The 22,563-nt window shown below is 44.2% G+C and overlaps 1 protein-coding gene across 7 annotated transcripts in view; it reads left to right on the top strand.

Annotated features, from left to right (window-relative positions):
* fam13b (family with sequence similarity 13 member B) overlaps positions 1–22,563 on the top strand; it is a 207,305-nt gene that overhangs the window by 105,162 nt on the left and 79,580 nt on the right. For all 7 annotated transcript variants that reach the window (XM_070878273.1, XM_070878278.1, XM_070878276.1 and 4 more), the window contains one exon: positions 2,650–2,797. In XM_070878273.1, coding sequence (XP_070734374.1) covers positions 2,650–2,797 — 148 coding nt within the window. The remainder of the gene's footprint in view (positions 1–2,649; positions 2,798–22,563) is intronic.

The following is a 22,563-nucleotide window of genomic DNA, read 5'->3' as shown; positions in this document are numbered from 1 at the left end:
GATTCCATCGTTTTACCCACTACTGAGGTCAGGCTGACTGGTCTATAATTCCCTGTTTTCTCTCCCTCCTTTTTTAAAAAGTGGGGTTACATTGGCTACCCTCCACTCAATAGGAACTGATCCAGAGTCAATGGAATGTTGGAAAATGACTGTCAATGCATCTGCTATTTCCAAGGCCACCTCAAGTACTCTGGGATGCAGTCCATCAGGCCCTGGAGATTTATCGGCCTTCAATCCCATCAATTTCCCCAGCACAATTTCCCGACTAATAAGGATTTCCCTCAGTTCCTCCTCCTTACTAGACCCTCTGACCCCTTTTATATCCGGAAGGTTGTTTGTGTCCTCCTCAGTGAATACCGAACCAAAGTACTTGTTCAGTTGGTCTGCCATTTCTTTGTTCCCTGTTATGACTTCCCCTGATTCTGACTGCAGGGGACCTACGTTTGTCTTTACTAACCTTTTTCTCTTTACATATCTATAGAAACTTTTGCAATCCGTCTTAATGTTCCCTGCAAGCTTCTTCTCGTACTCCATTTTCCCTGCCCTAATCAAACCCTTTGTCCTCCTCTGCTGAGTTCTAAATTTCTCCCAGTCCCCGGGTTCGCTACTATTTCTGGCCAATTTGTATGCCACTTCCTTGGCTTTAATACTAACCCTGATTTCCCTTGACAGCCACGGTTGAGCCACCTTCCCTTTTTTATTTTTATGCCAGACAGGAATGTTCAATTGTTGTAGTTCATCCATGCGGTCTCTAAATGTCTGCCATTGCCCATCCACAGTCAACCCCTTAAGTATCATTCGCCAATCTATCCTAGCCAATTCACGCCTCATACCTTCAAAGTTACCCTTCTTTAAGTTCTGGACCATGGTCTCTGAATTAACTGTTTCATTCTTCATCCTAATACAGAATTCCACCATATTATGGTCACTCTTCCCCAAGGGGCCTCGCACAACGAGATTGTTAATTAATCCTCTCTCATTACACAACACCCAGTCTAAGATGGCCTCCCCCCTAGTTGGTTCCTCGACATATTGGTCTAGAAAACCATCCCTTATGCACTCCAGGAAATCCTCCTCCACCGTTTGCTTGAGTTCAATCAGCCTATGAATCTCTGATTGAGCTAATAAACTAAATGACTGGGCCAGTGAATTGGCCATTTGGGGTAATCTTGAAGATTGTTTTGCTCTTTTTCCTTGGTTCAACTGCTGATTTTATTCTGGTTCTTAATGCTTGTGACAGTGAAATAATTGATTTTATAGCTGGCATGGATGGTTGCAGCCCTCACTTTCCTTTCCACCCAGATCTATGATTGCGTGCCACACTTGAGATAAAATGGAGTGCCCATCATACCTACAATTTTGATTAAAATTAAGACGGCTCCAGCCAACTTTATCTTTACTTGTGATCTAGAGAATCCGTTGTTTGAGCTGCTGGATAAAGTAATATTGCTGCTTTTCTGAGCAGCTATTTTTTCTGCTACTTTGCCAAAACTATCTCCTCTTAAATTTCTGTGAATCCTTCTTTTGATCACTCTTCCATTTGGATAATTCATTTGCTCGTTCTTTTAGAGAAAGTTGGCCTTTTTGGCTCAATAGTCTCCTGAAACTCTTGACCAGATCTTGGCAAAGAACCATTCGTCTTGTCTTCTGTTCTATCATTATGATGAATGTAAAATCAGCACTCATTGATTCTTTGTTATTTAAAGTCTGTTTCCCATCTTTTCAATTTAATTAATTTTAGTCCTAAATAATATGAAAACCGATAAGCTTTTTTTTCTCAAAACAGGATTTCTGTTTTAGCTGATCATAAACATGAAGTTGAGGTCAGACCAGTCGGTGACTGAATGAGTTCTTAACTCTGTTGCAGTGAAAGTAGAGGCAATTTTATTTTGCTAATGCATTTCATCCCTATGGAAACTGATTTCTTCTCAAAAGCAACCAATAAATGGCAATGGCCAGGTGTGTGAAAGGGCGGGGAAATTATAATTTCAGCCTACGGATATGAGAAATGAACTATTGGTTCATTTTATATCTCCTAGATATTCTGAAAGCGGTATACTTTTCCAGCTTTTAGTAGTTGAAGGCCATATGCTTAGCCAGAACTGGGAATCTTGATTAAAGGATGTGGGAAGGGAGAAACATGAATCAAAACAAAATGCCTTAAAGAGTCAGATGTCACTTGATTTCCTTTTTAAAAAAAAAAACAAATGTGAAGTGAATGAATGAAGGGTACTGCACCTAAAGGTGAGTAAATGGTGACTTGACAAATGAGGAAACCAAGCAATATACAAATATTAATTTTAACATAAGCCTTTCAGCTGTTTGTTTAGGCCAATTGATCAGCTTTATGGAATTATCAGTTTGCAAAGTAAATATAAATTTGGTTGGGAAAATCAGATTTGCTACAGTAACAATTTTAACCATTTGATATCTAGCTATATATTCAAATTAAGTAAAAGCTTCAATGAATACTCAAAACTAGATATTGGAGGTATATTTGATGTTTAAAGTGCAAATTTGTTATAGTCCTGAAATCTTTCTCTTGAATGCATTTTTCCAGGAAAATCATATTATTTGGACTGACAACCATATAGCTGTAATAGATTGATAGTAAAATTAACGTTTTCTGTTTTCCTGTCTATCTTCTAGAATTCGTCTACTGGAATTTTTGATTTAAATGCTAATAAAGAATCTGGTGTGCCAAAAAGTCAAGAAGTTTCTCGTCAGGATAACAGAGTGCGACCAGAAATTGCTCACCTTGACCTGAAGAGGGTGACTGAGACAGGTGACTGGGAAGGTAATTGCAGCATTCAGAAAATTTAACATGAAATGCACAATGCATTAAGGTCGTCTTCTTTTCAAAAAGCTGTTGGGTGCTTGATTTTGCGGATCATCTTGTTCTTTGAAGTTTTCTAATGTGGCAAATAACTAACTTTCCTGTGCTATGCAGTATAGGAACTGAAACTAACTGAAGTGAGGTGAAAGCAAGTTCATATATCAGTGTTTCATAATGGAGGTTCAGCTACAATCTTTAGACATGACATAAGTGTCAGTGATGAAGATCCTGACACAAAAATTATTGCTTCCAAATTTGAACTAATTTTTGGCCTTCTGGTCCCAAAATCTTACATTTGGGGCTAGAGTTTTTGCTAGGTTGCGCTGGCAGCCCATTTGCCCCTAAAATTGGCCAAACCAGCACAAAAGATCGAGAAATTTCAAATGTATATTACTTCCAACGTAAATAGAGTTTCTGCAATCTTTGCGCTGGTTTAAAAACATGGACGCATTAATTTGTAACACCTGAAGCTCTGAGTCTACTTGATCACAAGACCTGATTGCTGATTGGTCCCCTTGGAGGATCAGAGACGCTCTACAGTTTCTCTGGAATGTGTAATTAGAACTCTCCTGCCTATGTAATAATCAGTGACTTTGCAATGTGTAATTTGAGCCATTCAGATAGAACAGAGCTCAATTGGAACAGACAGGGCTCACTCTCATGGGTTAAGACCTTCTCCCACACCCCCTCCCCCAAACAAGTTCTTGCCCCCAGCGCCCAAGATTCTGACCGCCTCTCTTTTCCCCCCTCTTTCCCCCAACCCCCCTAGTTCTGACATTCTCCCTCTTTCTCTTCTCCCCCCCTGCCCGCTCCACACCTGGCATGCGCACTCTTTTTTTCGCCCGCCACCCACTCTTTTTCCCCCCCCCCCCCCCCTCTTCAGGCCGTGAAAATGTTTGTGTACATTATCACAGCGATATTGTGGGCAAACGTCCTGGAGGATCCTTTGCGTATAGTCATTGATTTCCGATAGATAACCCAAAAGCCTCAGTAGCAGGCTCAGACTTGAGCTCCAAGCTCGGCAGCGTGGTTCAATCTTTCTTCTGGCTACCTCATATATCGTACTGTTCATACATGACTGCATCGAGCACGCATGTGCAAAAAGGGGCGGAGTCCATGGAGCACATGCATAAGAAGGATCCACAAATGTTCATGCAAATAACCACTCTCTAAAAACATTGCGCTAGAAGCCCCATCCATAAAACCGGCCACGACTCCAGAGTGTATTCGAAACTCTGGCGAGTTTGCACAACTGCGCCCATTTGCAGCCATCAAGGAGACTCTTAAAATGTATCTGTTTTTAAGATGCTAAGGCAGTACTAATAGGGACCTTTTTAGAGCTTTTATATAGTAAATATTTAATTTACTAAGAAATTGACTACTGTACATCAATCAAACTACTAAATATTTCTGTATACTTTTTTAAATATACTGTATGTTTACATTTTACTTAAGTGTAATAAATATTAAAACAATTATTGACACTGGTATTCTGATGAATTCATAAGGACTTGCAGACTTCAGAAATGCATTTGTGATGCAGAAAAGGAAAATTATGGATATAGTTATATACTGAATTATGTACTGAAATAGCTTCTATAAATGAAAGGAATATAGTTTAGAGGTTATAGATCTCACAGTATAGTTAATAACTTTATTGTGCTTGTCAAAATGAGGTATGTTATAGCTCCTGAATTGAACACTATATATTTCAGGCATCCAGATTCACAGTTCAGATGCAAAGATAGATATAGAGTTCAGTACCCCAGATTTGGCACTACCGCAATCTTAAAACAAAATCTTCAAACATTATACTAATTTGTCCTCCATTTCTCTCAAAAGCCTCTCTGAACCAATTTCATACAGAAGAATGTAATTTATTGCTGTGGTCTTTGCCATGCGAAACTAGATTAAAATTGCCTAAACTCATTTCATGTAACATACTTTCAGATGAGACTTTCACCCAGTCAGTCTGGGTTAGATTATGCCAGAGGTGAAAGGCCAATAATTAACTCACTGAGGGGATGAAACTCCACTAGCTGTAAGAGGCTGTATGAAATAAGTTTGGGCAGTTTCAAAACAGTTCCTAGTGAATGAGGCCCACAGCACAAAACTGTTTCATGCTCGTCACTAACTGCCACTAAATTGGCAATTTCTTTCAGACCATTAGGATGGTTGATGTTAAAAGTTGAAATGCGGTATAGTACTGAGTCAGCCAGGGGTGCTCTTCTGCTGTTGGTAAAAAGGCAGAGTAGAGAAACTTTACTTGCATCTTAACCCATGCTGTACCTGACTTGGGAATGCTTAATGTTGATGCTGAAATAGAAAAGTGACCCTGTTTCCAAATGTTAAAATGTCATCTTGTTTTGAGCACAAAAGCTACTTGAAACATTGAAACAATTCTCCGGTGTGCTAAGCAAGGTTAGTCATGAGTTACAAATCTAAAATTAGTTTCTCATGTTATTTTTAAAACACTACATTTCCTATTGTGTTCTATTTAACATTTCTGTGGTCTTATTAATATCAAATTTTATTTTAAATGTTATAGACCAGAGGAGAGGGAAATGAGTTTGTGCTTTCCAAGTGGCATAAATATTTTTTTTTACAAAAATGACACAACGGAGGTTAAGTATTAAAATTACAAAGGCCTTTGTATTCCAAATGCTGCTTGTTTTTCTTGAGACAACGAACTTTATGAATTTGTAGCTTATAGCAAAAACAAACTTTCCAAATTTGTCATCTGATGAAAAGTAAAGGTGCTTATACCATTTAATTCCATAAGCATGTTGTAATTGTGATATGACTGCTGAATCCTGAGGACAGCAATTGTGTATTCTGGTTGCTTAGTTATCAGCTACCTGTTCTGATGGTTCAGATGGACATTAGACATCCCATGGTACTATTCGAAGAAGGGCAAGGAGTTCTTCAGATATCCTAACCAACATTACACCCATAATCAGTATCACCAAAAATCCAATTAACTAGTCATTTTAGGTAGAGTCAACATGGTTTTATGAAAGGGAAATAGTGTTTGACAAATCTGAGTTTTTTGAGGGTGTAATTAGCAAGGTAGATAAAGGGGAACCAGTGGATGTAGTATATTTGGATTTTCAAAAGGCATTTGATAAGGTGCCACACAATAGGTTGTTACACACGATTAGGGATTGGGGGTAATATATTAGCATGAATTGAGGGTTGGTTAATGGACAGAAAACAGAGTAGGACTAAACAGGTCATTTTCAGGATGGCGTGGTGTAACTAGTGGAGTGCCGCAAGGATCAGTGCGTGGGCCTCAGCTATTCACAATCTATATCAATGATTTGGATAAGGGGACCAAATGTAATATATCCAAGTTTGCTGAACTTACAAAACTAGGTGTGAGGAGGCATAAAGAGACTGCAAAGGGATATAGACCGGTTAAGTTATAGGGGCAAAATGTGACAGGTGGAGTATGATGTGGGAAAGTATGAAATTATCCACTTTGGTAGGAAGAATGGAAAAGCAGAATTTATTTTTAAAAAGGCGAGAGAGACAGGGAAATGTTGAGATTCAGAGCGATTTAGGTGTCCTTGTACTCGAATCACAAAGTTAACATGCAAGTTGAGCAAGCAATTAAATGGCAAAAGGGGGTTGCAATATAAAAGCAAGGAAGGTATGCTGCAATTATGTAGCGCTTTGGTGAGACCATCTAGAGCACTGTACCATTTTGGTCACCTTAACTAAAGAAGGATATACTTTTCATAGAAGATTCACTAGATTAATGCCTGGGATGAGAGGCTGTCCTATGAGGAGAGATTGAGTAGAATGGGACTATATTCCCTGGAGTTTAAGAACATGAAATAGGAGCAGGAGTAGGCCATTTGGCCCCTCGAGCCTGCTCCGCCATTTAATATCATGGCTGATCTGATCATGGACTCAGCTCCACTTCCCTGCCCGCTCCCCATAACCCTTTATTCCCTTATCGCTCAAAAATCTGTCTACCACCGCCTTAAATATATTCAATGACCCAGCCTGCACAGCTCTCAGAGAATTCCATAGATTTACAACCCTCAGAGAAGAAATTCCTTTTCATCTCAGTTTTCTTTCTCTCTCTCTCTCTCTCTCTCTCTCTCTCTCTCTCTCACACCTGTGTTGATTTCTTTAACTCTCCACAAGATTTTACTCCATAGTGATTTTGAGGGGAAAAAAACTAACCTAAAAAAAGTTACTTAAGTGAGTTATGCTGGTGCAAATTGATTGGGGAAACTGGGGATTTTTAAGTTAGGCCAGAAAAAGCAGCCTACTCCAAAAAAAAACAGAGCTACTTCTGGGGAGAATTGAGCCCCAAGTCCCCTAGTTTTAGTTTTCCCTATGAGTGGAACTATCCTCTCTGCATCCACCTTATTGAGCCCCCTCATTATCTTTCAAGAATGAGAAGTGATCTCATTAAGAATTTTATGTTTCAGAGGGCTTTGCAGGGTAAATGCTGAGACTGTTTCCCCTGGCTAGAATCTAGAATTAGGGGTCATAGTCTCAGGCAAAGGGGTCTGCTATTTAGGACTGAGACGAGGAGAAATGTCTTCACTCAAAGGGTTGTGAATCTTTGGCATTCTCTACCCCAGATGTGGATGCTCAGTCATTGAGTATATTCAAGACTGAGATCAATAGATTTTTGGGCACTAAGGGAATCGAGGGCTATGGGGATAGGGCAGGAAAGTGGAGTTCATGTAGAAGTTCAGTGATGATCATTTTGAATGGCAGAGCAGACTCCTGCTCCTATTTCTCATGTTCTTGTGTTCCTTGTGTGATATTTATGGTGCAAAATGGATGATGTTTGCTCACATGAAAGTTATTCATTCCAAAAAGTAATTCATTGTGTGTAGTGTTTTGAGATGTTTGACTGAAAGTACTATGTAATGCAAGTATTTTTTAGTTATTGGAGAGGCTGTCTTAAGGAAAGTTGACTTGCTTAACAAAAATGAAAATGTGACTTTTAGTTCCATGCTTACAAGAAATCTTGAGCATTCTTAAGATTTATGTAATCCGAATCAGTAAAGCAATTTGATTATAGAAGTAATCCTATATTTCTACCTTTTTTATTTTACCTCTAAACTTTAAATATTAATTAACAAATCCAAAACTTGAGCCTGAGAGTAGGGTCATTGACTACCTCAGAGGGACAGCTAAAATCTTGGGAGAGCTCAACAGGTTATGCACCTGAACTGATCAAGAGAAAAGTACTGAATGTTGGAGGTGAAAATAGAAGGTGCATGTAATCAATGGGTGGTATAAAACTTGCCACGGGGGGAAGTTGGAAACATATCAGTCAACTTGTTGCAGGCAACAATAAAGCAAACGGAATATTGTGAAGTCAGTTACGTTTCAAGTTATTCTGAAGTTGTACAGTGCTTCTAACAGACTGCGCAGAAGTACTATATATAGTTCTGATCATTGTGACATAAGGTCCTAGAGGCTGTGCAGAGAAGCAGAATGAGGCTAATCCCCAGCCAAGTTTGAGAAATGCTTTGATAAGCCAGTGCTGTTCAACCCTGAAAAGAGATGCCCCTTGGAAACTATACTGAGTTATATTAGCTACTTGATGGGAGAAAGAAATAATAATCCTGGAACATTACTTTGTGTGCCAACATAACAGAACAAAAGGGCAAAGGTTTAGGGTTGTAAGAGGCAATTTTAATACAGATACTAACAAATACCTATTTACACAATGTTAATCACCAGCTGGAACTGGCAGCAGGGAAAGGGTAATAATGACACCTTTTTAAATGAAGCCTCCCCACCTGGCTATATCTTCCATCACTTGCCCCGCCCAGACCATCGTGGTGGTGGTGTGGCTCTTATCACCAAATCATACCTAGGTCTGTCCCTTTACTCCTCCGGCACTTTCTCCTCCTTTGAACATCTCACCTTATTCCATCCCTCTCTCCTCTCATTTAAAATTCTTGTTCTCTACCTCCCACCCAAGTATGATTTAAAAAAAAAAAATGATCACTGAGATATTTTCACTGTTTTCCTCCCTCAGCCTTTGCACCAAGCGACTTCACATCCTCGGTGATTTCAACCTCCATCTCAATTCATCATGTGCTCTCTCCTCTGAGTTCACTACCCTCCTGTCCAACCTTAATCTCTCCTTCCATGTGAACTCCCCAACTCATATTCACGGCCACCCCCTTGACCTTGCCATCTCGTGGCCTCGCTATTCCAGTAATTGTCAATTACACAAGGCCATCTCTGAGCATTTCCTTGTATCGCACTCCACCCATATCATCCAACCCTACTTCCTTCCGCATCTGACCCTGGGGAAAAAAAACTCTCCAAACTCTTACAGTTGCACTTATCAACTCCAAACTGTTGAGTCTTTGGCCCTCCTTTCACCATGACATTTCTGCAGCCATCGATCTGCTGAACTACACCTTGGAGTGCAGAGCATAAACACCGGCTGCATAGCTTGTTTCTGTACTGAGCTCACTATGGGAGCGAAAGCCCGTATTTCTAAAATGCTTCCGCTTTCGGCGCAGTCTGGAGACGGGGCTGAAAGGGTTAAAAGTGCTCGGTTAAAAGTTGAAGCAGCATTTTGATAGCAGCTTCCTAGGGAGCCTTCCCTGAATAATCCTTCCCTCTAGCCATTTGCTGCCATCCTTCAACTCTCTCTCCCTCAACCTTTCCCTCCCACTGTCTAAGCCCCTTCTGGCTCTAACTTCGACCCCACTTCTCACCCCCATCCCCCAATCACAACTCACCTTCCAGGTCGACCTCTCTACTACCAAGGGCCCTCCAACTGGGCTGTTGCTCCGCACTGGCCGACTCAGCTGCACCGACGATCTCGACAGCGGTGAGCCTTTCATCCAGCCCCTCCGACGCTTGGGCCTCCGAGCCCCTCTCCGCTGCCGACGTCCTGGCCTTCACCTCTTCAGCGACGTCCTGGCCACTGGCCCCACTTAACGGTGGAGTCCCTGTCGAGCACGTGGTGTGCACAATGGCTGTGGTAACTGATCTATTTGACCCCTTCTCCTACCACAATGTGGACCTCTGACCTTCCCAATGCCTGCCCTCAGCCAGGCCTCTGTTTTCTCACCACCTCACTGAAGGCGTTGCTCAGCGATGAGCTTGCGGCTCACATCCCGCCGTAGGCAACTAGGCTCATACAGCAGTGCCTGGTCTCCAGTCGTCTTGGACCCTCTTGCCACTGGACCAAGACCGTGCTCTGCTGAGCCCTTGTGGTAGCCGGTGTGCAACGGCCACCCCACGTTAAAAGAACTCACGCGCAGGCATCTTCCACCCTTCAAAATGAAGTTCGGGACCTGGAATATCAGGACCCTCATGGACAATTACACCTTCACCACCACCTTTGATGCCCTAGTCCCTATTAAAACCATTACACTCTCTCTCTCACTAGTCTCCCCTTGGTACAGGCCTCATTTTCATTCCCTCAAGTCCAGGGAGCGCAGACTTGAATGGATGTGGTGGACAACTGGTTTAGCCATTCACTGCCTATCTGGCTGGACAATATTAAAGCATTATCGGGTTCTACTCTTGTCTGCAAAAACTGCTCGCTATTCCAGAATCATTCTGGAATGCAAAGATAACCCCCGGCTAGTATTATCTACTGCTGAACAGTCGTCTTAAACCCCTCTCCCCTGTCTCCACCGCACTAACCTCCAACAAGTGTGAGGAGCTCATGCACTTCTTTGTCTCAAAGATTGAGACCATCCGATCGTCTGCCTCTTTCAGGTCCCTTCCTTCCCCTAGCCCATGGGGCAATATTCCTCTGAGGATCTCCCCCCCCCCCCCCCCCCCCACCCTAATTCTCAACTCTCATCTTTTTCTAGTTTCTCTCTGATTTCCCCTCTGACATCACCATACTCATCTTGTCCCTGAGACCCACTTCCTGCTCCCTTGACCCTATTCCCACTAAACTGCTGACCACCCAACTTTCTTTTCTGGCTCCCATGTTAGCCGACATTGTTAACGGTTCTCTATCCTCAGGTACTGTCCCCCTCCATCAAATCTGCAGTTATCACCCCTCTCCTCAAAAAAAAACAACCCTTGACCCCACTGTGCTTACTAGCTACCGCCCCATCTCCAACCTCACTTTCCTCTCCAGTCCTTGAAGGTGTTGTCGCCTCCCAAATCCATGACCATCTTACCCGGAACTCCATATTTGAATCCCTTCAATCTGGTTTCCGCCCCAGCCACGGTACCAAAACTGCTCTCATCAAAGTCACAAATGACATCCTTTGTGACTGTGACCAAAGGTAAACGATCCCTCATGTTCCTCGACCTGCCTGCAGTCTTTGACATAGTTGACTACTCCATCCTCTTCCAACACCTTTCCACCATCATCCAAATGGGTGGGACTGCACTCGCCTGGTTCCATTCCTGTCTATCTAATCGTAGCCAGAAAATCTGCAATGGCTTCTCTTCGCACTCCTGCATCGTTACCTCTGGTGTCCCCCAAGAATCTATCCTTGGCCCCCTTCTGTTTTTCATCTATTTGCTGCCTCTCAGCGATATCATCTGAAAACACGGGATCAGTTTCCACATGTACGCTGACGATACCCACTCCACCACTTCTCTCTAAATTGTCAGACTCCTTGTCTGACATCCAGTACTGGATGAGCAGAAATGTTCTCGTATTAAATATTGGGAAGATCAAAACCATTGTCTCTGGTCCCCGCCGCAAACTGTTCCCTAGCCACTCACTCCATCCCTCTCCCTAGCATCTATCTGAGGCTAAACCAGACTGTTCGCAGTCTAGGTGTCATATTTGATCCTGAAATGTGCTTCCGGCCACACATCTGTGGCATAACCAAAATCGTCTATTTCCACCTATGTAACATTGCCCACCTCCATCCCTGCCTCAGCTCATCTGCTGCTCAAACCATGCCTTTGTTATCTCTAGACTTGACCTCTCCAACACACTCCTGGCTGGCCTCCCACATTATACCCTGTATAAACTTGAGGTCATCCAAAACTTGGCAGCCCGTGTCCTAACTCGCACCAATTTCCATTCACCCATCACCCCTGTGCTCGCTGACCTACATTGGCTCCTGGTTAAGCAATGCCTTGATTTCAAAATTCTCATCCTTGTGTACAGATCCCTCCATGGCCTTGCCCCCTCCCTATCTCCTGTAATCTCTTTCAGCCTCACAAACCCACGAGATCTGTGTTCCTCAAATTATGCCCTCTTGAGCATCCCTGATTATAACTGCTCAACCATTGGTGGCTGCCTTCAGCTGTTTGGGCCCAAAGCTCTGGAACTCCCTCCTTGAGCCTCTCCACCTCTCTACCTCTCTTTCCTCCTTTTCAGACTCTCCTTAAAACCTACCTATTTTCTGCTGTAATTTCTTGTGTGGCTCGGTGTCAAATTTATTTGTTTTGTCTTATAATACTGCTGTGAAGTGCCTTGGGACGTTTTACTACATTAAAGGCACGATATAAATAAAAGTTGTTGTAATTGAAGTCTGGACACTGCACTCATGTAAGAAACATCATCATCATTGGCAGTCCCTCGGAATCGAGGAAGACTTGCTTTCAGTCCCGAAGTGAGTTCTTTGGTGGCTGAACAGTCCAATATGAGAGTCACAGGCGGGGGCAGATAGTCGTTGAGGGAAAGGGTGGGTGGTACTGGTTAGCCGCACGCTCTTTCTGCTGCCTGCGCTTGATTTCTGCACGCTCTTGGCGTTGAGACTCGAGTACACTTTTTCCACTTGGGAGTCCCTGGCCAAAGACCGCCCTAAGTGTCAGTGGGGATGTCGCACATTATCAGGAAGGCTTTGAGGGTGTCCTTGTAAAGTTTCCACTGCCCACCTTTGGCTCGTTTGCTGTGAAGCAGCTCCACGCAAAGCATTTGCTTTGGGAGTCTCGTGTCTGGCATGCGAACTATGTGGTCTGCCCAGTGGAGCTGATCGAGTGTAGTCAGATGTTGGAGATGTTAACCTAGACGAGGATGCTGATGTTGGTGTGCCTGTCCTCCCAGGGGATTTGTAGGATCTTGCGGAGACATCGTTGATGATATTTCTCCAGTGACTTGAGGTGTCTACTGTACATGGTCCATGTCCCTGAGCCATACAGGAGGGCAGGTATTACTACAGCCCTGTAGACCATGAGCTTGGTGGCATTTTTGAGGACAGCCCTGTTTGACACCGGTCCGAACATGGATTGGGTCTGTGATGGATCCGTTGATAAGGATCACGGCCTGCATGTCGTAGTGGAGTAGGCGGAGGATGGTGACGAGCTTTTGGGGGCATCCGAAACGGAGGAGGTCGCTCCATAGACCCTAGCGGTTGACAGTGTCAAAGGCCTTTGTAAGGTTGAAGAAAGCTCTGTATAAGATCTGGCGCTGTTCCCTGCATTTTTCCTTTAGCTGTCATGCTGCAAAAATCATGTCCGTTGTGCCCTGTAGGGGATGAAATCAGCACTGACTCCAGGAGGAGTTCCTCAGCCACGGGAAGAAGACGGTTGAGGAGGACTCTAGCAACGACTTTCCCAATGGCTGATAGCAGGGAGATTCCTCTGTAGTTGCCGCAGTCGGACTTGTCCCCCTTTTTTAAAGATGGTCATGATTACTGCATCTTTGAGATCCCCCGGCATGCTCTCCTCCCTCCAGATGAGAGAGCTGAGGTTGTGTATTTGCGCCAGCAGTGCTTCGCCATCATACTTCAATGCCTCAGCAGGGATTCCATCCGCACCCGTAGTCTTGTTTTTAAGCTGTCATCGTTCTTTTTCTACCTCGTGCAGTGTTGGGGTCTTACTGAGGTGGCGGCGGGTAGCATGCTGCGGGATGGAGTCGTGAACACTCGAGTCAAAGGCAGAGTCTCTATTGAGGAGATCTTCGAAATGCTCCTTCCAGCGGGCCCTGACTGCCTTGGTGTCCTTGATGAGTGTTTCCCTGTTCTTGGCCAGCAGTGGGGTCGGACGTTGGGTGTTTGGCCCGTAGGTGGCCTTGACTGTGATGAAGAACCCTCGCACATCATGGCTGTCAGCCAGCTGCTGTAACTCCTGTGCCTTCACCATCCACCATCTGTTCTTTAGGTCTCAGGTTTTTTATTGGACCTCAGCCTTGAGCCGTCTGTAATGCTGCTTTGCTGCTCCCGCATTGGATTGTTGTTTAAGGCTCAGAAATGCCTTGCGCTTACGATCTATTAGCTCTTAGATCTCCTGATCATTCTCATCAAACCAGTCCTGGTGTTTCCTGGTTGAGTGTCCGAGCATCTCTTTGCAGGCACTGGTTATGGAGGCCTGGAGGGCAGACCAAGTGTTGTGGATATTCTGCGTCTCGGGGTCATCAAGGCATGGCAGGTTAGCTGTGAGACGCTGGCTGTATAGGGCTCTCTTAGCTGGGTTCCTAAGTGCTCCGGCAGTGACTTTTTTGCGGCACTGCTTCTGCTGCCCCCTCTGCTTTGGGGCTGTGTTGCTGTCGATAATTGATCAGATTGGGTGATGGTCCATCCAGCAGTCGTTGGCTCCTGTCATGGCGCGGGTGATGCGCACATCCTTGCGATCCCTGGCTCGGACGATGACTTAGTTGAGCAGGTGCCAGTGCTTGGAAGGAGGGTGTTGCCACGATGCCTTGTATTTGTCCCTCTGATGGAACAAGGTGTTGGTGATGACAAGTTTGTGCTGTAGACATTTTGTCAGGGATAGGGTACCGCTGGAGTTGGCTTTCCCTACCCCCTCTCTGCCAATCTCGCCACCCCAGAGGTCTGTGTCCTTGCCAACTGTTGAAGTCACCGAGGAGGATCAGTTGGTTGCCCGCGGGGGCGCAGGACAGGGATTTTTCAAGGTTTGAGTAAAAACCCTCTTTGGTCTCATCTGTTGCATCGAGTGTTGGGGCATACGCACTGATGACTGTGGCGCACTGGTTCCGAGATGGGGTGAGTCGAAGAGTCATGAAGCGTTCGTTAGCCCCGCAGAGGGAGTCTTTGAGGCGGTCAACCAGCTCGGTTTTGATGGTGAAGCCGACTCCGTGGAGGCGGCATCCCCTGGTTTCTCTTTCCAGAAGGTGGTGTAACCTCCACCTTGTTCCTTGAGCTGGCCTTCCCCTGCCCACTGGGTCTCGCTTAGGGTGTCGATGTCGATATTAAAGCATCTAAGTTCCCAGGCAACTATGGGGTGGTGCGGCAGGGTTGTCCATGAGGGTCCTGATGTTCCAGGTCCCGAACTTCATGTTAACAGAGTGGAAGATGCCTGTGCGTGAGTTCTTTTAACGTGGGGTGGTCGTTGCACATCGGCTACCACACGGGCTTAGCTGAGCACGGTCTTGATCCAGTGGCAAGGGGGTCCAAGACGACTGGAGACCGGGTACTGCTATATGGGCCTGCTACGGCGAGATGTTGGCCGCAGACTCGGCGTTGGGTAGCGCCCTTAGTGGTAGGTGGTCCAAGGCCTGGTTGGGGGCAGGCATTGGGAGGGTCAGTAGCCCACCAGGGTTCAGGGTGGGAGAGCAGGGGGGTGGGGTCACAGCCATGGTACTCACCACGTGTTGGAGGAGGAGGAGGAGGAGGAGAAGAGACCAGGTCACCAGTGAGGAAGGAGAGCTCCAGTCGCCGCTGAAGGAGGCGTGGAGGCCAGTCGCCGACATGGGAGAGGGGGACCCAGTCGTTGTCGTCGAGGAGCAGATCGTCTGTCGCCATGGGAGGTCCAGCCATCGTCAGAGGCCCAAACTCCGTCGTGGAGGAGAGGCCCATCTGCCGTCGCTGGAGGTGTTCCGGTTACTGCTGGAGGGGGGGTGGTGTGGAGGCCCGATCGCCAGGTCGAGGTCGGCGGGGGTCGCCGGAGGTCATACAGATACAGCAGGAGGCCCAGTCACCGTCGCCAATGGGTGATGTAGTGGGAAGCCTGGTGTAGGCCCAAAAGAAACAGCGAGATGCTGAATTGGGAAGATTGTGGTTGGATGTGATCAAATGGGCTGAATGGACAATCTTGGAATTTCAAAGTTGAAGCAGCATAAATTGAAAATAATTACTTTTGAGCAGATAAATTCACATGCGAAAATTTGTTTCTGAAAATGTGATTAAAGTTCAATTTACATACACAGTATTATTGAAGATAAGCCCTTGATTTCAGTTTACTACTATTATTCGTTCCCTTTCAAAAGAAAAAATTAGGCACGTTTTATGTTTTAACTAGCAGTAATCCGCAAAACACACACAGTGGGGAGTTATTCTGCAGTTGTAGAAATGAGACACATCAACAAATGGATCCACGGAAACTTATCCAGAATAGAAAAGGATGCTAATCGGTGTGATTTACTATGGAGCTAATCATCGACAGTCCACATAACTTGTATGAGCTGAGCATCTCCTTGCTGACTGGAGTGCTGTTGTGATTGATCTATGCAAAACTAAAGTTACTGGAGAATATTTAAAAAAAGATTTTGCCTTTTATATTTTAAAAATACTCTTTCTGTACTTGAATTGTGCAGTTATATTCTTAGCAGAAAAGGGAGGAGATTATAGTATTGAATAGACTGGTTCTGCTGCAATGATGTCAACATTGTAATGGTTAAAACTTTCTCGATTCAACATGTACATTCCTATGACCCAAAGACCTGGCATTTATAGAATCATAGAATAGAACAGTACAGAAACAGACCATTTGGCCCATCGCATCTTTCAAAGCAAAATCCTGTTAGTCCCACTCCACTGTTCTTTCCCCATATCCCTGCATTTTTTTCTCCTTCTTTATCCAATTCCCTTTTGAAGGCTGTAAAACTAACAGCAACTTCTGGCATCCACACATGCGCAATTAAACGTAGAAATCCAGAAGTTGCTGTCAGTGATGCCCTGCTCTTCCACAGGGTGCGCTGTTGCAGTCTTTGCCAATGGAATGAATTAGAAATCACTGATTTGTTCTGAACTTCAACTATTTACATACTATTTTTGCTGTAAGTTAAGCCTTATTCAATCAGGAGCAACTGAGTTTTTAGTAGCATACCAAGTCAGAATGACTGCTGAACAACCTCTGGCCCAGAAAAACTTAATTTTAGAAGCGTGGAGTCTCATTCCCTCAGAAGAACATTTAAAAATTGCAGATTCCTTTGCCGCTGACCGCAAAATTAAATTAAAATCTTTTCCCCCTACTTAGTCACACATTTACATTCTGATCAAGTTTTTTTTTAACTTCATAACAGATTTGCTTCTGGCGAATTCTGTTTTTAGCTATTATATCTTAGTTTAGTTAATGTTCCCATCCCATCTGTACTAGATCAGACCAATTACTTTGAAGTACACAGAAAAATGTCCAAGTTACTTCAAAGAAATGTAATCAAAAGAAAATGTGTTTGTCTGGTATACCTTCATCCATGCTTAATTTAATTTAAGCTTTACACTGTCTCTTACGATCATAAGAGGGGAAACCCAGCCAAGAGAAAAGTTGCAAGTGTAACAAATGGCAGCTAGTTTTTCTTTTAAACAGTCCTAATAAGGCATTAGAAGCTTTCTTACATAAATACTCTGATAGAAGTTAATCTGGAAACTTACTCTGTTTGTACCGCCCTATCGTCAACTTCCTTTTCTGCTCCAAAATTCTTGAACATGCTGTTGCCTCCCAAATCTGTGCTAATCCTTCCCACAACTCTGTTTGAACCTCACCAATCTGGTTTCCAACCCTGCCACAGCATTGAAACAGTCTATCAAAGCCACAAATGACATCCTGTGTGACTGAGCATTGTAAACTATCGCTCTTTATCCTTCTTGACCTGTCTGCAGCCTTTGACACAGCTGACCACACCATCCTCCTCCAACACCTCTCCTCCATTGTCCAGTTGGGGGGGGACTGCCTTTACCTGATTTCATTCCTATTCAGTTGTAGCCAGAGAATCACCTGAAATGGATTATTTTCCCACACCGTTGCCTCTGGAGTTACCCAATGATCTATCTATCCTTGGCCCCCTCCTATTTCTCATCTACATGCTTGGCAACATCAACCCAAAACACATCATCAGGTTCCACCTCATCACCACCTCCATTGCTGCTGATTTGTCTCCGTGCTTGTCCGTCTTCCAGTACTGGATGAGGAGAAATTTCCTCCCATTAAATATTGAGAAGGCAGAAGCCATTGACTTTGGTCCCCGCCGCCGACTCCATCCATCTCCCTGGCCACTGTCTGATGTTGAACCAGATAGTTCACAACCTTGACGTCCTATTTGTCCCTGAGCTGAGCTTTCTACCCCATATCCTCTCCATCACCAAGATCGCCTACTTCCACCACCTTGCCATCATCTGTCTCCACCAATATCTCAGCACATCTGCTGCTGAAACCCTCTTCCATGCCTTTTATTACCTCTAGACTCTCCTGGCATGCCTCTCACCTTGCACCCTCTGAAAACTTAAGCTAATCCAAAAATCTGCTGCCCATATCCTAATGCATACGAAGTCCCACTCACCCAACCACCCCCATTGTTGGCTACCGGTTATGCAGCACCTCAATTTTAAAATTGTCACCCTTGTCAAATGCCTCCGTGACCTCACCCTTCCCTATCTCTGTAACCTCCTCCAGCCCTATAACCCTCCGAGATCTCTGCACTCCTCCAAGTCTGGCCTCGTGCGCATCCCTGGTTTTTGTTGCTCCGCCATCGACAGCTGTGCCTTCAGTTGCTTATGCCCGAAGCTCTGGAATTTAAGAACATAAGAAATAGGAACAGGAGTAGGCCATACAACTCCTCGAGCCTGCTCCGCCATTCAATAAGATCATGGCTGATCTGATCATGGACTCAGCTCCACTTCCCCGCCCGTTCTCCTTATCCCCTTATCCCTTTATCTTTTATGAAACTGTCTATTTCTGTCTTGAATTTATTCAATGTCCCAGCTTCCACAGCTCTCCAAGGCAGCGAATTCCACAGATTTACAACCCTCAGAAGAAATTTCTCCTCATCTCTGTTTTAAATGGGCGGCCCCTTATTCTAAGATCATGCTCTCGAGTTCTAGTCTCCCCCATCAGTGGAAACATCCTCTCTGCATCCACCTTGTCAAGCCCTCTCATAATCTTATGTTTTGATAAGATCACCTCTCATTCTTCTGAATTCCAATGAGAAGAAACCCAATCTACTCAACCTTTCCTCATAAGTCAACCCCCTGATCCCCGGAATCAACCTAGTGAAGCTTCTCTGAACTGCCTCCAAAGCAAGTATATCCTTTCGTAAATATGGAAACCAAAACTGCACGCAGTATTCCAGGTGTGGCCTCACCAATGCCTTATATAGCTGTAGCAAGACTTCCCTGCTTTTATACTCCATCCCCTTTGCAATAAAGGCCAAGATACCATTGGCCTTCCTGGTCACTTGCTGTACCTGCATACTATCATTTTGTGTTTCATGCACAAGTACCCCCAGGTCCCGCTGTACTGTGGCACTTTGCAATCTTTTTCCATTTAAATAATAACTTGCTGTTTGATTTTTTTTTTCTGCCAAAGTGCATGACCTCACACTTTCCAACATTATACTCCATCTGCCAAATTCTTGCCCGCTCACTTAGCCTGTCTATACTTTTGCAGATTTTTTTTGTGTCCTCCTCACACATTGCTTTTCCTCCTATCTTTGTATCATCAGCAAACTTGGCTGCGTTACACTCAATCCCTTCTTCCAAGTTGTTAATATAGATTATAAATAGTTGGGATCCCAGCACTGATCCCTGCGGCACCCCACTAGTTACTGGTTGCCAACCAGGGAATGAACCATTTATACCAACTCTCAGTTTACTGTTAGTTAGCCAATCCATTATCCATGCTAATATGTTACCCCCAACATAGAAACATAGAAAATAGGTGTTGGTGCAGGATCAGGCCATTCGACCCTTCGAGCCTGCACCGCCATTCAATATGATCATGTCTGATCATGCAACCTCAGTAACCCACCCCTGCCTTCCCTCCATATTCCCGATCCCTTTAGCTGTAAGGGCCACATCTAACTCTCTTTAGAATACGTCCAACGAACTGGACTCAATTACTTTCTGTCGCAGAGAATTCCACAGGTTCACAACTCTCTGGGTGAAAAAGTTTCTCCTCATCTCGGTCCTATGTGCCACTGAAGCACAAGTGCATGGCATCACTGTTCTGTATCAAGCAATTCTTCAAAAATAATAAAATGTAGAAGAGTAAACTGGTATTATTGAATTCTGAATAAATTTGCAACTTGTAAAATTTTCATTTCGTTTTTCCCAAAATATTCCCCAAATTTTCTCCCTTAACCTCTCCGAATCTCTACCTATTCTCCTCCTTTTTAAGATACTCCTTAAAATCTATATCTTTGACCTGTCCTGATCTCTCATTGGGCCCAAGTTTCGGGCTGCGCCGGACCTGGACACCCGTTTTTCACGCCACAAAGTGTGCCTAAAAAAAAAAACTTGCCTATTCTCCGGCTCCCTACAGGTCCTCTGGAGCTGGGCGCGGCGCGGCGCAGCACGAGCTGTGGGGGGCGGATGTGCAGTAGCTCCAGATGGCCAAAATTGTGGGAGGGGCCCGAAGCATGCAGCCCCTAGCCCTGGCCGAATGGCCTCACTGGGGCTGCGTGGATAAGGCTCCTCCCACCCGACCCCACCCCGCCCCCCGGACCTCCATGACTCCTCCCCCGCCCCCCCCCCCCCCCCCCCACCCGGACCTCCGCGATCCCCCCGAGACCTGACGCCACCTACCTGTAAATCCAGCCCAAAGTCTTGGGCCCGGCCATTCAGCCTTCTTCTCTCCCTTCTCCCCCTCGCTGTCAGAAACACGGACACTGACAGACAGAGAGTGAGAGACACACACATACACATAGAGACACTGGGGGCGGCCATCCCAGCACGCTGTTGGAGGACTCCCGGTGCTGCAGTCGGTAAGTAGAAAATGTTTTATTTATTGATTTTTAAAAAAAATTATTTTTTATAAATTTTTTTTGATTTATTTGATTTATTGATGTATTTATCATTTATTATTGATGATGGCTCTTTATTTATAAAACTGAAGTGTTTAATGTTTGTAAACTTCCCTTTTAACCCCCTCCCTCCCATTCCCTACGCCTGATTTTCTAAAGTGTAGACAAGGATTTTTCAAACATACGAAAATCTTCACTTACTCCACTCTAAGTTAGTTTGGAGTAAATTTTCACTGCCTAAACTTTGAAAACAGGCGTAAGTGGCCGGACACGCCCCCTTTTGGAAAAAAAATTCTGTTCCAAAGTGAAACTGTTCTAACTGACTATAACTGGAGCAAACTAAATGCAGAGAATTCAAATTTCTAAGATACTCCATTCTAAACCAGTTGCTCCAAAAAAACAGAAGCAACTCAGGCCGAAACTTGGCCCCATTATGTGGCTCGATGTCAAATTTTATTTGCTAATGCTGCTGTGAAGTGCTTGGGACATTTTACTATGTTAAAGGTGCTATATAAATACAAGTTGTTGTAAATAAGCCATGAACAAACTAACCAAGAGGAAATTAATATTTTGGGAAAAACAAAATGAAAATTTTACAAGTTGCAAATTTATTTAGAATTTAATACCAGTTTACTCTTCTACATTTTATTATTTTTGAAGAATTGCTTGATACAGCACAGTGATGCATTTGTGCTTCATTGTGTGACTCGGTGAAGTGATAGGACAGAGGGCAAATTTCCCATCTGAGTTTTTGATACTATTCTGAAGAGGTCCTAATGTCCTCCTGTAGGGATTTGGAGCTGGCCATTGCTGGGATGGAATGATACAGATAGCAGTCAGTTCAAGCAACATTGACACAACCTTGTGAGTGGGACACCTGCATTTTTGGAAGAAGGTGTAATTCCAGGGGAGAAAGTGGGAAACATTTTGGAGGGCCTTGTGCCTTTCAAAAAGGGAAAAATAATTACCAATATTGCAGCATTTTACATTCATGTGGTCTATTGTGCTAGAGAACAGATGTTGTCTGAACAAAGTAAGATAATGGGACTAAAGGCAGATAAATTCCCTGGTCCTGATGGCTTGCATCCTAAGGTCTTAAGAGAAATGGTTGTGGATGCATTGGTTATAATTTACCAAAATTCCCTGGATTCTGGGGAGGTCCCAGCAGATTGGAAAACTGCAAATGTAATGCCCCTATTTTTAAAAAAGGAGGCAGACAAAAAGCAGGAAATTATAGACCAGTTAGTCTAACATCTGTGGTTGGGAAAATGTTGGAGTCCATTATTAAAGAAGCAGTAGCAGGACATTTGGAAAAGCATAATTCAGTCATGGCAGAGTCGGCATGGATTTATGAAGCGGAAGTCATGTTTGACTAGTTTGCTGGAATTCTTTGAGGATGTAACGAACAGGGTGGATAAAGGGGAACCAGTGGATGTGGTGTATTTGAACTTCCAGAAGGCATTTGATAAGGTGCCACATAACTTTTATCTTATGCAGTAACCTTTTAACGGGGTTGGGGATAATATATTAGAATGGATAGAAGATTGGTTGGCTAACCGAGAACAGAGAGTCGGAATAAATGGTTCATTCTCTGCTTGGCAACCAGTAACTAGTGGGATGCCGCAGAGATAACGACTTGGAAGAAGGGGCTGAGTGCAAGGTAGCCAAGTTTGCTGACGATACAAAGATGGGGGGAAAAGCAATGTGAGGAGGATACAAAAAATCTGCAAAAGACCATGGACGGGCTAAGTGAGTGGGCTAAAATTTGGCAGATGGAGTATAATGTTGGAAAGTGTGAGGTCATGCACTTTGGCAGAAAAAATCAGAGCAAGTTATTATTTAAATGGAGAAAAATTGCAAAGTGCTGCAGTACAGAGGGACC

Source organism: Pristiophorus japonicus, chromosome 4, assembly GCF_044704955.1.
Source record: "Pristiophorus japonicus isolate sPriJap1 chromosome 4, sPriJap1.hap1, whole genome shotgun sequence".
Taxonomy (NCBI): Eukaryota; Metazoa; Chordata; class Chondrichthyes; family Pristiophoridae; genus Pristiophorus; species Pristiophorus japonicus.
The sequence above is the reverse complement of the archived record's forward strand: the minus strand, read 5'-3'. Positions and strand labels throughout refer to the sequence as shown.